Genomic DNA, 17666 nt, shown 5'->3' with positions numbered 1-17666 from the left:
TTTAGGAAGAAAATAGATCTAGACAGTTAAAACAGTAGAAGTGATAGAAGGGAGGAGTGTATTTTTAGCGCTTTGACGGTCAAGCACCACACCCCTTTTTTCACAGGAGATATAACCTCAGTGAAGTCGAAGGACTTGGTTCTTTTGGGGTCTTTTGGCTCTTTTGGCTCTTTGGGGCTTTTGCATCTCCCTCCTCCTCCTCCTTTGAGGAGGGGGGATGCCTGCTTGTGCTGCAGCCCTAAAATGCTGTGAGCTGCTGTTTATCTACCTTGAAAGAGAGAACTTTGGAAACAGCCCATGCTACACGTGTTATAAATGATGGTTTAGAACCAGAAGACTTTGCACGAGAAAGACAGTAAGACAAAGAGAGACTTCGAATGAGACGAAGCCTGATAAGCTGTCATCGTGATCTCATCTCAGCCACATGAGGTGTCAGAAGATGATCCAGCTGTTCATGGAGAGAGAGAGATGGAGGAAACAAACTCAAGCCGAGTTTGCAACGTTCAAACCGACTGAGGCTGCATGTCCGTTAAGTGTCCTCACAAAGGCTACACTGCAACTTTGCAGAGTGAACCGTTTCCCCAGCATCGAGACTTTTGAGGAAGGTGAAACGATCTTGTCTGTGCTTTTATGGAGTTGATGCTCTTAAATGATAGGGACACACAGGAAGTGTTAGACCTAAGTTAGGATCTCCCATTAACACAATTATGGGTTATTCTCTTATCAGGACTCTTCTTTATCTTTTCCTTCAATGTGTTATGGGATAGGTTGCCCCTCTGCTGTTGATCGATGCTTGACATTGACTTTTCTTTAATCTTAACTTTCCATCTGCTTGATCATCTTGCACTATTTCAGTGCACCTGATCAAGTCCAGATGTCACATCTAATTCAGCTCCTCACTAGTTTTCATCCCCTCATTTTTATTGTTGCTTCATTTATTAGTTTGTTGTTCATTTAGTCATTTTATTCACTTGGTGTCTTTGCTGTATTCACTGTTTCATCATTTATCCATACTTACTCTTAAACTCATTCATTTGTAGTTTTAGGAGTAGTTTTGCTGTTTAGTGAGTAGTTTAAATAAGCCTTTCATTTATAAAGACACTTGATCTTGTGATGTGTGTGTACATAATGTCAGGTCCCTGCACACCTGGAAAAAAAGAACTCTGTAGCAAATTTCAAATTATGAGACTAGATTAATTTATAAGGCAAAATGGGCTATCAACCTTTCTATTTTAATGGGTGGTGCTCCGAGGTTTTAAACTCTAATTTTTAATGTAAACCTATTGTTCCTGATAGCTGAAGTTGAGTCCCATTACTGCACTTCATCTTTATACCAATTCATGTTTCTGAGTCATAATTTTGCATTCTGAGTTATAGCAACGTATTTTGGTATTGATTTACTAATTTTAATTATTTGCTGATTAAATAATACATCTGCTATTAAAACCGCTACAAGACTGAGAACACTGAGAAACAGCTATCCTGTCCACAGTTCAGAAATCCTCTACAATATCCCCTGATAGAGGGGTGATTATTATTATTATTATTTATTTATTTTTTTTTTTTAACTTTATTTCATATATAAAGTCCAGTTTTTTCTTTTTTTTCTCTCTTAGTTTAAGCGTGTGGGTATAAGTATCATTATAACCATTATAACCAACCAAATAACCATTTCTTCTCTACATACAATACCACCTACCTAAAAGAGGACTGTTAGGCTGTCATCCCATCTGTCTTTAAATCATTTACCATTTGTTCCCTCAAACTCAGCAATGCACACATGCATGCACACACACACACACACACACACACCCCACACACACACACATACACACACGCACTCATGCACCAACACACATAAACATAGATACACACTCAACCTAAAATATTACAGTATGTTATTAGTTCCTGCATCTTTTTGTTTTTCCATGTTCTACACATAGTATTGTTGTATTGTATTGTATTGTAGTATTATTTCCACAAGTATTATGTCTGTCTGTTACACATCTCACTTCCCACTGTACTGTTTTGTATCAAAAAAAACAAAAAAACTTGACATCCACCTGGATTTGCTTGAAAACGAAATTGTATTTCATGTTCTCACCAGCCGGACGCAGCCATCTTCCAACAAGCTATCTGGTGATGTTACTGGGTTGGTTTGTCTCTGTTGTCCACTTGTTCAACAGTAGGGGACATTGGGCCCCCATAAACAACAACTACAAACAAACTGTTACTTATTTTTGCTTGTTTCAATGATTTGTTCTCATCTTGTTAGTGCCCACTGATTTTTGGGATTCACTAATGTTTTCCTGTTTTTGCTCTGCTCTTTGGAAAGAACATTTAACGAGTGGTCAGAAGCATTCTGACACAGAAAAAACATCTCATTATCACAGTCCATAATCTGATGTTTTAGGTATCCTTCTGAGCCAGCTGTTTACACTCCCCAATACAGTTACCATGATGTCAACAAATGTACATAGTTGGATGATGCAGCATGTCATTTTGTTTACACAGCATGAGCAAATGGCAACCAAGGCAGACCTTTACAATGGTTAGGATTAGGAAACAGTCACGGATGGTTAGATTTAGCCAAAACAGGCACATTGTAAGGTTTAAAAAAACAAACAAAAAAAATCACATTCACACTGGAAGCAGACACTGGACTCCTGCATGAAAGTCAGTTGTTTTTGGGACCCATCCACCACCCCTTACATCTACCCTACATGCGCACTTGTGTTCCATATATTATGTATGTTGTTACCAGCAGTGTTTCAACCTGATGCTGTCCTTCCAGGTAAGGGGGCTTTGGTGTCACACTCATACACTGAAAACAATTACAGAGCAGACATCTTATATGAGTTTGGAATGAGATGGGGCTGGTACGGGGGCTTTACTACTTTTCTTTTTGGTTCATTTAATCATTTTTACTTATTAAATGCATGATTTACTAAATGCATGAATACTTCCATACATTTCCCTGATTGCACTAACATTTAACACGTTGAGTTCTTTGAGTATTTTAGTGAGGCTGAGTGAAGGATCTGAATACTTCGTCATGAATGCTGCACACACAGCAATTTACAGCCTTTGTTTGGTGTCATGTCTCCAGTCTTGTTCATGTGCCAGAGACTTTGCATACGGCACAAAACCTGCCTTTATACAGTGTTCAGAGGACTTTACCTGTGCTAACTAGTGACTTATGATGAATGGGTTTGTCATTGAGCACACCCAACCAGAACAGATTTGGATGGTTAAGAACGTTTGGTGAATCCGGAGTTGACTTATCTTATATTTTCTCTCAGCAGAGAATTAAGATAAAATGTAAGAGAAATTGAAGAGAATGTTACTGCAAGAGGCCCATTATGGTTTTTTTTACAGCCAGTGTGTGAAATGTTTCAAATAGAGTAGTGCAAAAATTTACAGAAAGTAACATAGTGCCCAACAGGTGGGACACATGTTGCATCACCAGTGTCCCCCGGTGGCGGTGCAGGTGTTGGGTACAGGTCCACCTTTTTTTCTGTTTTGACAAAAGAATTGGAGTTTGGGATTACTTAAATGGATATACATACAATATCAGGAGATGTGCAGTGAGGAGTAAAACAAATAAAACTTTTCATTTATGATCTAAGAAAAAGCTAACATCATCAACCAGACTGACATTAAAACCTGACTCTCTTATTGAGGAGGGGCCTCTTCATTTGCTGAAAAATTACCAAAGAGCCAGCAAGATTTTGATGGTATCTCAATATTAAGGAAAAAAGTCTATTATGTACATAGAGAAGCGGATGGATTCACAAAAACATACAAACAAAAAAAAAAAAACAATTGGCACCACCAGGGGCTAAATGTATAAAACTCTGATTCATGACTGAAACACAAACATTTTTCACCCATCAGATTTATAAAGCCATTCTTTTTTTCTGTTTTAAAAATTCCAATCTTTGTGGCGCAGGGCACACCCTCATTTTAAACTCACAGTTCACCATAAATGGAAATCGAAACACCCTGAAACATCTATTTGCATTTCGATTGTGCAACTGAACATCATTATACCTGTCAGGGAGAAATACAGAAAAGAAAGAGCAATTATATCACTGTGCTGCATTGGTGTGGTTCACACAGCTGTGGATATTTGTCGTGTCAATGCCACTTAATCATCACATTTCTGCAAATCAGTGTCGTGGTGAAATCTTGATTGTCATGTCAATGTCAGAAGGATAATCAATGACTGAATCAGAGCACTTCTGGAAACTAACTTCACAAAATGCTTCACATGATAAAATTATATGATCACTAAGAGGGAGATTAATGTAGATAAAAATAATGCTGAAATGTATCACCCATAAATAATTTAAGAACTTTATAAATGCAACCGTGATTGACGTTTTACTGAATGCCGTGTCAGATGCAAAAAGGTAAATAAATAAAAATAAAACAATCTGTTAAGTAAGCAAACAGCCTTAAAGCATTGTTTTCAATCTCTCAACCTTTTATTTAATTACCTGCAGCTCCCTCAGCTAAAACTGTGTGTATGCTGCTCTGAAGAATGGATGAGGTGTTCACATTCTTATTGCACATTCCTGTCACGATCCCTGCTCCTCTCCCCCTTCTCAGTACTTTTCCATTCACTCTTCCTCTGCTCCCTCTACCTGCTGACCACGCCCACTCTGCCTGCTCTGCTCACTCACCTCCAGCTGCAACTCATCAGTAATCAACCCAGTATATAAGCCTGCCACACACACACACTCGTTGCCAGATTGTTCTTCCGCATTATGCAAGACTCTCCAGCATTCTCCTGCCAGATCTCTGAAAGCCGACCCTGCCTGTTCCTGACCTGCTCTCTTCGCCTGATCCCCAGTAAACCTACCTGTCTTCTGTCCTCGACCACGAGTTCTGTTTTGGCGTCCCTGATCTGCTTCGCTGGTAAAGACACCTCCGCCTGGCCCCGACGATCCTCCTGGTCCATCCCCATCGGTACCGCTGCATCATCGGACTGCTCACTCGGTTTCGGAACCTCCGCCTGTCCCCGACCACGCTTCCGCCTTCTCCTCGACGGTAACTCCACACGTGCTGTCGAGCTGTTGGGCTACGGGGTTTCCTCCGCATCCACGCCGAGTGACGTAAGCTTCGGTTCGTTGCTTCGATCTCCCTCCAGAGACTTTGTTGTGGGTTCCGACCCGAAGAACGAACTGTGTGCTGAATTACCTCATCTTGCTTCGTGTTTGAATTGTGCTGGACTGAATAAAAGTCATTACCAACTAATCCTGTTTACCGTTGTACTGCATCTGGGTCCGTACCACACCCGTTACAATTCCTCCTTTATAAATACCAATTTATGTTTGGTAGCTGTCTAGCTGTCTAACCTGACATGCAGAAACATGACAAATTCATGAGGAGCTCAGTTCTTCTGATACTGAGTCATGCCATTTATTTTAGCAGTGCTCCATGATGGTAGAGAACATATTTGATGTGGAGAGGTATTTTTTGCAGATCGTCAGTTGCAGCAACCTTGAATGTAACATCAGTCAAGTTCAGGCAGCTCATTCACTTTCACAACTGTCCCCCGCCTCCATGGGAACAGCATTGACAGTTGGTTTTTAATATCCTCTGTGGTTCTTTGCATCTCTCTCAAATTTCAATGAATCAACACTTATTAAGTAATTTTAATAAACTTATCAACTAGTTAAACTAGTCTGAGGTACATTGTTGTACTCAGAGCTCATCTCATAATGAACAATCGTGCCAGTTACATCACCAGCTAGCTTGTTGACGGATTGCTGTGCCCTGCTGGAGAAAACCTGAAATCGAATATCTCGCCCTATGGTAAAAATCAAAAGAACCACAGTCATCTTGTTCAGTGTTTCATTTCCACCATAAAATGCTAATGTGGCATTTGAGTTTGGCTGTGAGCAAGTGATCTTTTTCAAACTGTTTCTCTAATATAGAACCTTCCTTATTCAGAAAGAATCTGAATGGTTAATAAAAAACCCAACTGGTGGCAGAATATTAACCACACAGCCTTTGGTCAGTCTTAAAAGATGGTTAAAACCTCCTGAGCCTTTTTACAGATCTGAGCAATATGACTCAAAGAGGAGACCTTCAGTTGTCACAACAACCAGTTGAATGTTATGCTGGAGTTTAAAAAAAGAGAGCGACAGACTTGTGCTTAGACAGACATCACAGAGAATTTCTGTCCATGGAAGGCTGCATGTTAACTGTGGCCAAAGGTGCACTTCCTACAATATATCTGGCAGACATCTAGCTAACAAGACTTCCTCTCCAGTTCCCTTGAATTTTATAAATCAGCAGCTTCTTCTCTCAGGCTGTGAGACTTCTCAAAGCCTCCTTCAATGCAAAAAGATTTAGCAAGATTTAGCAACAAATTTTAATTTCATTTTCCCTTAAACTATGTTTTTAAAAAAATGACGAACTAATCTACCTTATACCTTGTAGATGAACCAACAAGGTCAAGCTGAGGTTTCAGGCTGCTTTGACTGCAGTGGTTAACTGTTTTCCCCTCCCTGAGCTACCACCTTAATGTGGTGAAGGGGTTTGCGTGTCACAATGATCCTAGGAGCTCAGTTGTCGGGGGCTTTATGCTTCTGGTAGGGTCACCCATGGCAAACAGGTCCTAGGGGAGGAACCAGACAAAGCGTAGCTCACCAGACCCCTTTTGATGAAAGCAAGGTTGGCCCGCCTGGTGGCCCAGGCTCGATGACATTGTTCCATTCCTCCATTGTTGAGGTGGCTTATCAGTGCTGTGGCTGTAAGGTGGTTCTTGCCTGTTGGGGCAGCAACACCCAAACCCGTTGGTGGACCCCGGTGGTGAGGGGTGCCGTCAAGCTGAAGAAGGAGTCCTATTGGGCCTTCTTGACCTGTGGGACTCTGGAGGCAGCAGACAGGTACCGGCAGGCCAAGTGGAGTGCAGCTACGACGGTTCCCATAGCGAAAACCGTGGGAGGACTTCGGTGAGGCCATGGAGAATGACTTCCGGATGGCTTCAAAGAGGTTCTGGACCACCATCCGGCATCTCAGAAGGGAGGAAGTGGTTCTCTGTCAACACTGTGTATGGTGGGGACGGTGCGCTGCTGACCTCGACTGCGGACGTTGTGGATCGGTGGAAGGAATACTTCGAAGACCTCCTCAATCCCACTGTCATGCCCTCTGGTGAGGAAGCAGGGCCTGGGGACTCAGGGATGGGCTCTTCCATCTCTGGGGCTGAGGTTGCCGAGGTGGTCAAAAAGCTCTTCAGTGGCGGGGCCCCAGGGTTGGATGAGATTAGCCTGGAGTTCCTTAGGGCCCTAGATGTTGTGGGGCTGTCATGGTTGACACAACTGTACAACATTATGTGGACATTGGGGGGAGTGCCTCTGGACTGGCAGACCGGGGTGGTGATCCCTCTTTTTAAGAAGGGGGAACGGAGGGTGTGTTCCAACTATAGAGGGATCACACTCCTCAGCCTCCCTGGAAAGGTCTATTCAGGGGTACTGGAGAGGACGATCCACCGGACAGTCAAACCTCGGGCCGTCCGTTCCCTTTACAACTGGTGCCAGAGCTTGGTCCACATTGCTGGCAGTAAGTCGGACTTGTTTCCAGTGAGGATTGGACTCTGCCAGGGCTGCCCTTTGTCACCGTGGTGTGTTCTGATTGGGTCGCTGCTTTTCACAGATGATGTGGTCTTGTTGGCTTCATCAGGCTGTGACCTTCAGCTCTCAATGGATCAGTTCACAGCCGAGTGTAAAGCGGCCGGGATGAGAATCAGCACCCCCAAATCCGAGACCATGGTTCTCAGCAGGAAAAGGGTGGAGTGCCCTCTCCAGATTGGGGAGGAGATCCTGCCTCAAGTGGAGGAGTTTCTCAGGGCACGTCCCACCGGTAGGAGACCCCGCGGAAGACCCAGGACACGCTGGAGAGACTATGTTTCTCACCTGGCCCGGGAACGCCTCAGGATCCCCTAGGAAGGGCTGGACGAAGTGGCCGGGACAGGGAAGTCTAAGTTTCCCTGCTTAGGCTGCTGCCCCCATGACCCAACCCCGGATAAGCGGAAGAAAATGGATGGATGGATGGATGGTTAACTGTTTTTGAATCTTCTACTTGAGACATGAATAAACCCAATGACATGTGACATCTACCTGGGATGATTAGAACCTGCACATACATCAACAACAAATCCTGCTTTACTGCAAATCTCAGACAGCTCTGTCAAGGGGTAAGGCCAAGGAGGAGGTCTACAGTCCTGGGCGTGTAGTCAGTCCATAAAAACACTAACAAAGGAGATCAGAGAAGCAGGTAAGAGCTTTTCCGAAAACCTCGAAAAACAGTTTTCAGCTAAATACCTCATGTCAGTGTAAAGTGGCCTGTGGGAAGGAGACACACCGTCACCCACTGGCTGACATCCAGGGTGAGTTTTACTGAAAAAAAAAAAAAAAATCTTCCAGCATCGCAACCATGAACACTGGCACCCCAGAGGGGTGTGTGCCATCCCCACTGCTCCTCTCTCTACACCAATGACTGATCTCAGAAGACCTTTCTGTTAAACTCTTGATGTTTACATAATATGCAATGGTCATTGGCCTCATCCTCAACTCTACCCCTTCTCATCATACTGAACAACACTGTATCTGTATCTGTAACCTTCAGATTTCTGGGATCCTCCACTGACAGAGTAAAGAAGGAAGTATTCCTATGAGGAGACAGGTTAAAGTGATAGATGGACCACAAACTCAGAGCTTTTCCCTGGAGACTGGGTTTTGGAAATGTTTGAGTCATTTTAAAGTATGTTATTCCCATGTTTCCTTTCCTTTCTTTACTTTTTTGTACTGACAACAGAGTAGTGACTAATGTTTAGAGCAGTCAATAGTTTAGGTTTTTAACTGCTTTCCTATTCCCGTGTCAACCAATAAAGTACTTATTAGACAAATCGCAGGAAATAGAGTATCCATTAATATGAGTCAAAACACTTTCCATGGCAGTTCAGCTTTTTGGAAGGTTTAAGAATGGTACAGCAACAAAGTGACATAAATGGTATGAGTGCAAAGCATACAATAAATAAGTGGCATCATATTTTGTAAACCAGTGCTTCATCATCAGTCTTTTGGCTATTCAGTTTAAGGGTAGATATACCAGCAGAGCCACATGTGTAATTCACTTCCACTTCAGCTCCAGAATACAGATACTATCATGTCTATAAAGTTTCAAGGAGACAGATGGAGAAACAGACAGAAGGTTGCAGACAGACAGATAGACATGTATCAGTCCTCTCTGGGCATTAAAAGACTACTGGATGTAAAATCAGATTCCACTGTGATAAATATGACAATAATCCTTTTGAGGAGAAAATAGAGATGTTATTTCCTCCTCAAACAGTAGAATAGAGTGTATGGAGATGAGGATTTATGGAGACTTAATGGAATAAGCAGTTTTTTATGCATGGCTCCCTCTTTAAAAAGCATCCATTTTGAGTGTCTGAGAGTCCATATCAATACACTTCATCTCTGTGTGTGTCTAAAGTCAAAGCCAACCATGTGTGTGTGTGTGTGTGTGTGTGTAAGTGTACACTCGCCCTACAGGCAGTAATGTGGTTTGGCTGTAAGGCAGCACTAAATGAACAGATGGATGTAATCAACAGATGGTTGATATGGTGTTTCTCTGTGTGTGCCCTTAGGACACAGGGTCTGTGTGTGTGTGCGTGTGTGCGTGCGTGTATGTGTGTGTGTTCGTGATTGGCAGAACGAAAGAGAGAGAGACGGCGAATGCTAGCGAAAGCGGACAAGGCAGAGTGATTGGAGCAGAGAGGAGCTGAAGTTTAGCAGTAAACATATCAAGTACCTGAGAGTAGAGTTTACATTTTTTGTACTAATAAATGCTGCTGCTCTTTAAGACCAGAAGAAGTTTACAATATCTTGTCTGCCCACAGGGCCCTTCAGCTGCATATCTGCTATAGGTGCTTTATTACAGCACCATGCTTAAGGTATGGATGATTGATTGATTGACAGCAATGCACAGTGTTGACTAGTGATTTTGTTCTTCATTGGTGACTTTTCTGTGAAACCCCTGGATCAAACTGACAGCAGCTCTTCTCTCTTGTGGAACCTCTAATGAAAGTCATAATGAAGAGGCACCTCGATACAAGTGTGCTAAGACCTTAACAATGTCACAACCTAAAAAAGGAAAATATGCAATTGACTTGAATATTTTTTATAGAGGGTGTGCCCAGAGGCTAAAGTGGCCAATTGTCCTTAATCTCAAAGTATTAAGTTTAGTGTAGTGAGTAGAACAATATGTCAATATGCAGAGTTTGCAGCAAAGCTGTTGGTTACCCATTTTGGGTAATGTTCCACTCTATAGTTCCACTCCACCTCATATTATTTACGGTATTATTTTTGCACAATTCAATTCACAATTGTTTATGTATTTAAAACACAAAATATTCTGGGGGTTTTGAAAGATTAGTAAATATGACCAAAAATGCTGGTGCTGACTGGCAACTTAACAATAAAGGTGTTAATAAAACAAAAGGTAACTTCTGCCTGAATTTTTCCCAAATCTAGAACATGTTAGTCTGGGGGGATAAACTCTGTCCTCTCACAGAGTCGCTGAGTAAAATGAAACTTGTAGCTGTCAGCGAGACTCTTTTTATACAGCAGAGCTGTTCCCACAGATAACTGAGCCTCCTTGGGGCGGCTGTTCCCACAGATAACTGAGCCTCCTTGGGGCGGCTGTTCCCACAGATAACTGAGCCTCCTTGGGGCGGCTGTGGCTCAGAGGTAGAGTGGGTCGTCCTCTAATCAGAGGGTCAGCGGTTCGATCCCCAGCTCTTCTGGACAACATGTCAAAGTATCCTTGGGCAAGATACTGAACCCCAAATTGCTCCTGATGCTGCGTCATCGGAGTGTGAGTGTGTGTGAATGATTACTGAGTAGCAGGTGGCATCTTGTACGGTAGCCTCGGCCACCAGTGTGTGAATGGGTGAATGTGACATGTAGTGTTAAAGCGCTTTGAGTGGTCAATAAGACTAGAAAAGCGCTATACAAGTATAGTCCATTTACCATTTACCATTCCTACCTGCCTCTCAAACAGCATCAAACCACAAACCTTCTCTAAACTGTCCAGATCTACATGGAGTCATGCAGGTAACAAATGTGAAGAGAGGACGGTCAGCTGGGGTCCACCAGCTAACAAACAGAGCTAAATGCTAACAGCCTCTGATACAACCTACAAACTCGACAGTCAGACATGATGCCTCTTTACTGCTAAGCTACACCTCTAAACTTGCACAGTGCATGAGTGTTTTTCAAAGGGTCAGACTGTGCCCACAGGAGCGGCTAAAGATCCCCTAAATTGAAGTGAACTGGAGAGGAACCTGTTGTAACAAGAGAAATCGGGTATATATGTTCTGCATGTTCTAGTCCAGGTCTGAAAACACTAATAAGTGTATAGAAGTAGTGACCAGTTTCCTAGCAACATTACAAAATCTCTCAACTCAGGACATACAAAACTCAGCAACACACACACACCCACATGCACAAACACTAAACACATACATTATATGCTGGCTCTGCTACTCTCCACATGACATAAGCTACTCCTACTTTACTCTGAATCATCAACAATCATCATGTTCTTCCACGTTAAACTAACTAAATGTAAGGTATGCAGAGAAGCAGAGACTCTCACTATTCAAACAGTATATCCAGTTTAGACAAGCCTACTTGGTTTAGTCCAGTCAGATCGTGGCTCATTTTAAACGGCCTCTCAGAGCCAGTCGAGGACTCTATTATTTCGCCTGCACCTAAGTAAGTCCCACCTACTTTAGTATCTCTTTACTTATTGTGTTTAGACATTTTAATGAGAAATTACCATCTTTATTTGGTGAAAAAAAGTCAGTGAATACTAAAATGCAGCAGCTGTGAATGCCCTGGTCTGAAATGTAGCAGGGAATGTTTTCTACCTGAAAAAGTGACTCCAAACTGTCTGTTTCTTCCAGAGGGCTGATAACTGAAACCCTGAATCTTTTTCCTCTTTCCCCATTTTGGATCTGCCCATACAAGTCATCACAGAGAGGTCAGGTTAGTGGGGTGACAGGCTGAGTGGATAAAGCAGGCGCCCCATGAATGAAGGCAGTGTCCTTGCCACAATGGCCTCGGGATCAACTTCCACTCGTGGCCCTTTGCTCTCCCCCTCACTCTCTCCCCCTTTTATGCTACTGATTTGTACTATCTAATAAAGGCTAAAATAAAAAAAATAATATGTAAAAAAAAAAAGAGAGAGAGAAGTCGGGGTGGTTAATATGAGTGTAGTGTGGGCCGTTTACTTTCACCATCTCTGAGTTTTTGCGGCTGTAAACACTAACCTCTAGCTGTCAGCAGTGTGAGTGGCTTTGATCCCGCACAGGAGCTACTTACATCACTATAAAAGCAATATTTCTTATGGCAAATTGTAGTCATAAAAAACATAAAAATGCATGGATATAAATACTTCCTATCATCTACATGGTGTGATAATTATTACACTACTTATGTATACACTTCTATCATTGGTGATTATGTCCTTTCTTGAGCAGAAAAATCTTTTGGGGACAGCAAATCAAACAGTGTAGAAGCATTCGTCATCATTCCTTACTTTCTCTTATCTCTCATCAAAGCATTAAGAGTACCCCCACCTGTTTTTTGTAAAACTGATAAAAAAAGCTCACTGTTGAGCTCATAAGCTAATGTGATTTGGATTCAAGCCCTGAAGAGGCAGAACTCTATTGTTTTTGTGCCGGTTTGTTATTATTTAGCCTATTTGTCATCTATTTAACTGAGATAAGCTAGAAACATTAAACTTGGCCCAGTTACGAGTAGGAATGAGACACACAAACCTATTATAAATGAGTAAAAGTAGTCAAAAATCTTGGCTGCTATCATTTAAAATGTCATTGTAAAGGGCAAGGCTTAGCAGGAAATAGACTGTAACTCAAGTTGACAAGATCAGACCCACTGGAGACATCTTGCACAAAGTCCTGTTCTTACCCACCAAGTTCTGCTCACTTGTGATAGCAAATGGCTGGAATTTGAGTGTGCAACTACTGAAAGCGCTTGAACCTGCCATCACCACTTGTGGCTTTATTTATTATTTGCTGATTGATTCGAAATGTGGCAAACATATGCAGCTCAGTGTGTTCTACAAAAATGCCTAAGATTATTATTATTATTGGTAAACTGAAAACTAATTTTGAGAACTTTATTGCAAATCAGGATATAATTCCAAATTATAAAATTATATCGGCCTACAGGAGAAACAAAAATTTGAAAGACATTTTGATCAGGGCCAAATTGAAATCATTGCGGTATATACGAAACAAGGCGGACAAAACAATATTTAGAATATCTCAAAATTTTAGTCCACGATCCACAAACTGTGTGTATGTGATTTTCTGTCACAAATGTGGTAAACAGTACGTCGGAGAAACCAAAAACTCGATCTCCACACGCATGATACAGCACAGATACAACATAACGCATAAAAAGGAAATTTATACCCCTTTAGTTAAACATTTTCTGTCACACGGCTGGGAATCTATTAGAGTGGCTGGCCTACAGAGAAATTCCACTTGGGCAGATAGTGACAGAAAGAAAGCTGAAAGAAGGTTCATTTACTCTTTGGGAACAAAAGAACCGTTTGGTTTGAACGTTAAATACAATTAAGTTAGTTCCATGGTTTTTCTAACCCTGACCTAGTCACTGCCTACCCTACCTCCCTCTGCTCCAGCCTGGCCCTGTCTCAAGACCATTTCCTAAACACAACCTTTCCAACGGAAAGTAAAGAAAGTAAAGGAAGTAATCACATTACTCTGTGTTAATGCCCATAAGAGTCCGCCGTGATGGACTTTTTGATAAATTGCATAATATGAAAAACATTACAATGAATATTCTTCTTAGTTTTGATTCAGTAAACACCAAATTGGCTGCACAGCCTTGTTAGACTTAGACAGACATTTCTCGAAAAACTCGAAAAATTAATGGCTGCCATTAATCCAAAAACTTGGGGAGATGTCATTCCATCCATTTTACACACAAAGTTCATTACTGCTTGCTCAGTCTGACAAAATAGCCCTGGTGATGTCATAGCTGTGACATCAGGGTTAAACTGAGGCTAGTCGTAGAGGCTGTATATTTAGAACGGAGAGCATGTGATACACACGGTGGGCATGGTGTTTGAAAGGTGTAGATGTGCAGTGTTTTTGCAGCCTTATCATTCTAGGGAGCAAAACATGTATGATATTATATCCATACTGGCCTCTGCTGCATTGGTTCTACATATTTGACTAAAACATGACCCAAGCCACTTGGATTATCTATTTTTTCTGGTTCTTTTTTGGGGCAGTTTTGGCCTTTACGATTCTTTCAGTGATTGATTTTAATTCTTCTTTTTGTTGAGCTCAAGTTGTGCTTTCCATGTTCACATGGTGGCAATAAGCAGCATGACATAAATTCTGTCACCTCCCCACCACTGTCTCTTTTGTTATCTTTTCTTCTTTACACTCCTGACTCCGTCTTCCTACCATTCAGTCCACCAAGCTATGTTTGTATGTATTAATACAACAAAAAGATTAGCAAACCTGACAGGTTCAGACTTTCTATACAGTACTGGTACTCCTCAATTAAACCTTCATATAAGATGCCAAGTCACACACTGTGAGGCTGATGAAAGACAGAAAAAAAAGAGATAAACAGCATTCCTACCTTTCATGCCAAATTTAGAGCGCCTTCCATATTTGTTGATGAGAAGGAAGAGAATCACCAGCATCACGCAGGCAAACCCTGCCAAGCCTACTGCTATGGAGACCTACACATGGGGGGAGGGGAATAGTGTTAGGACAATCATCTTCGATACACAGGACAAAAAGAAAGGACCAGGCCTCAAAGTTGGTGATGAATCTCAATAAATCTAACAAGTTGGTTTTCTCCGGCAGCATCGTGAGGGTCTGCAATCCTCAGTATGCTCAGTGTTTCCATGAGGTGAAAAGCAACATTGCAGCCTCTACAGGCTCCCAGTTAAAGATGCATACGGGTATTCACATTTTTCTGACCAAAGATGGAAACACAGAAATATGTAAAAGAAAAATGAAAAATGCAGCCACAAACACACACACACACACACACACACACACACACACACACACACACACACACACACACACACACACACACCCATTACGCTCACTAAGCCTCAGTCTCAACAATTATCTTTTCACAGTCAATTAAAGGACAAAGACAAGCTCAATTACATTTCTAACCAACTCTCAGGCTCAGCCACCGGGGGATTTCAGCAGATAGAAGCACACGACTGTGAACAGAGGAGAAGAAAAGGGTTGAAAAAGCAATGCTTGCTGTCAACACTTTTCTTGAGCTGATTTGTTTTCCAAATCTTTGTCTGACATCTTTTTCTAAATTTTTCGGCACATCACTGGCACTTGATGCTGACAACTCAGCTCTGAGCATTAATCCATGCAACTTTTTCAATGACAAAAAATGTTCCTTAAATACCAGAGTGATACCAGAGTGACGTCGTCAAAAATGTAAAATGTTAAATTTTCTGTGTTTATGCTACATGTGTCTGTACTTTAAGCTGTGCAAAAATGGTATATGCGTCATCTTTTAGTTAATTGATTTAAGATATGACATACTTTACAGTTTGGAATTGTGGCCATGATGCACACACACACAGTAGCTGCTTTTACACAGAGATTGCACTGTAGAGCCTACACAAAGTCCTCTCTTTACGTCGCCTTTGCATGTTTTCACAGAGCCAAATGATGGCGGCATCATTACGCTCCACTGTGTAAGTTTTTTAACTGCACCGTGGCATCCCACAATCAAAAGAGGCATGACGGGCAAATCATGCAACTCAACAGCGTCAGCCTCTAATGTGTTATACAACATATGCTTTGATAGCGCTTTCTAAACAATAGGAGGTAAAGGAGCTCCTGAATCTTACTGTTTTCACAGTCTGTGGTCATTTATGACAGCTGTTCTTCTTCTTTGAATAACACATAACCTGTGATCAAAAATTCACACCTCCCCACTTACGGTCACATCTTTCTAGCTTTATGCTTTTTACAGACCTCATTTTGGTGCTATTACTACCTCCAAAGGTGAGACCACTCTGTCCCCACTTTTGCAATGGACGATATACAGAGCAGCGAGGCAGCATAATATTTCTGCCTTGAACAGGCAGTGTAAATGCAGCTAGTAAGGACTGTAATAAGGGTTCTATGAAAATGATGTGTTTTTGTTTTGTGTTGTGTTTTTTTTTTTTCAAATTTTTTATTTGATAGCATGCACTTTCCATATGCAATAACAGGTTATTAAAAGGTTTTGTTTGAATGCTTTCATTTTGCTGGCTAAAATGATAACTATCACTGGCACATTTATCTTGGGAGAAAAGGACACTTGAGCAGCAGTCACCCCAGCCACAGCCTGTTCACTCCGCTGCCGTCTGGAACAACTTACAGAAGTATTCACTGCCGAGCCACCAGACTACACAGCAGCTTCTTTCCCCGGGCTGTAAGACTCCTTAACTCCTCCTTCAACGCCAAAAAGATGTAGCAGGATTTAGGATCAACTTTATTTTAATTTTTTCTTAAACCATGTTTAAGAAAAGTGACAAATGAATCAACCTTGCACCTTGTACCTTGTACCTTAAACAACACATATAAAATAAGTAAGTTTAGCTATTACATAGCCAAGACATACAACAGAAAACAAGCATCACTCGCACTGTAAATGATATCAATGAATAAGTGTGTCTCTATGGAGAACCCAGGGCTAACCAACAGCTGAGAAGCCTGTTTTTTTGAGGTGGCCACACCAGACAAGAAAGACAAAAAAAAAAGCAAAATAAAAAAGCAAACTTGAGACCACTACTCGCCGCATAGACGTGCTGTCGAACGCTGTGCATACAATTACTATCAGTGGTCTCAGTCAGGCCAATTACCAGACAGTAGCATCACCGTGTCATTTACGTCAGATTCAGGTTTTTTTTTGTGGTGATTTTGGTGTCCGTGTTTTTCATAAAATTAAACTAAATGACCTTTGTTCCTGTTTACACACGTGGCGCCGTGGCCCACAGTCACAAAAGTAAAATAATGTTTGAATGATTTACTGAACTGCTGCCACAGTGCAGCCCGTCGTGTCTGTCTCTGTCTTTCACTCTCACTCTCAACATGGATAAAAATAAAATCAGCATTCTTCAGATGGGGTAGATTCTCTATTTGGATATTATAGCCCATTTGTGGGACTGTCAGTCTGATATTGTAAATTTAAAAAAAAAAAAAAAAAAAGGTCTGGTTATCAAAATAATCTGGAGGGCCAATGTTGGCCCGTGGGCCGGATATTGCCGAATCATGAGCAGAACATTTGTTTACATCCCAAAATAGACACAATAGCACCAGTCAAAAAACAGTATTGCCTAAACAAAAGCCTTCAGACATAATAGCCCAAAGGACTGTTAGCACTCATGGCTCTGTCAGCACTTTTTCATTTCAAAAGCAACAGCCAATGAAGAAACAGCTACAATCACATCATCACTCACACTAATGGTGCAACAAAGGTTCTGATATTGTAATATTATTATTGAACCCTCTTCTGGACTATTTGGTAACTCCTGTAATCACATGCATG

At 41.6% G+C, this 17666-nt stretch overlaps 1 protein-coding gene across 1 annotated transcript in view; it reads right to left on the bottom strand.

The window, feature by feature from the left end:
• ntrk3a (neurotrophic tyrosine kinase, receptor, type 3a) overlaps window positions 1-17666 on the bottom strand; it is a 245384-nt gene that overhangs the window by 94750 nt on the left and 132968 nt on the right. The window contains exon 12 of the mRNA XM_042496388.1: window positions 14727-14829. Within this exon, the coding sequence (XP_042352322.1) occupies window positions 14727-14829 (103 nt within the window). The remainder of the gene's footprint in view (window positions 1-14726; window positions 14830-17666) is intronic.

Source organism: Plectropomus leopardus, chromosome 11 (genome assembly GCF_008729295.1).
Source record: "Plectropomus leopardus isolate mb chromosome 11, YSFRI_Pleo_2.0, whole genome shotgun sequence".
Lineage (NCBI taxonomy): Eukaryota > Metazoa > Chordata > Actinopteri > Perciformes > Serranidae > Plectropomus > Plectropomus leopardus.
The sequence above is the reverse complement of the archived record's forward strand: the minus strand, read 5'-3'. Positions and strand labels throughout refer to the sequence as shown.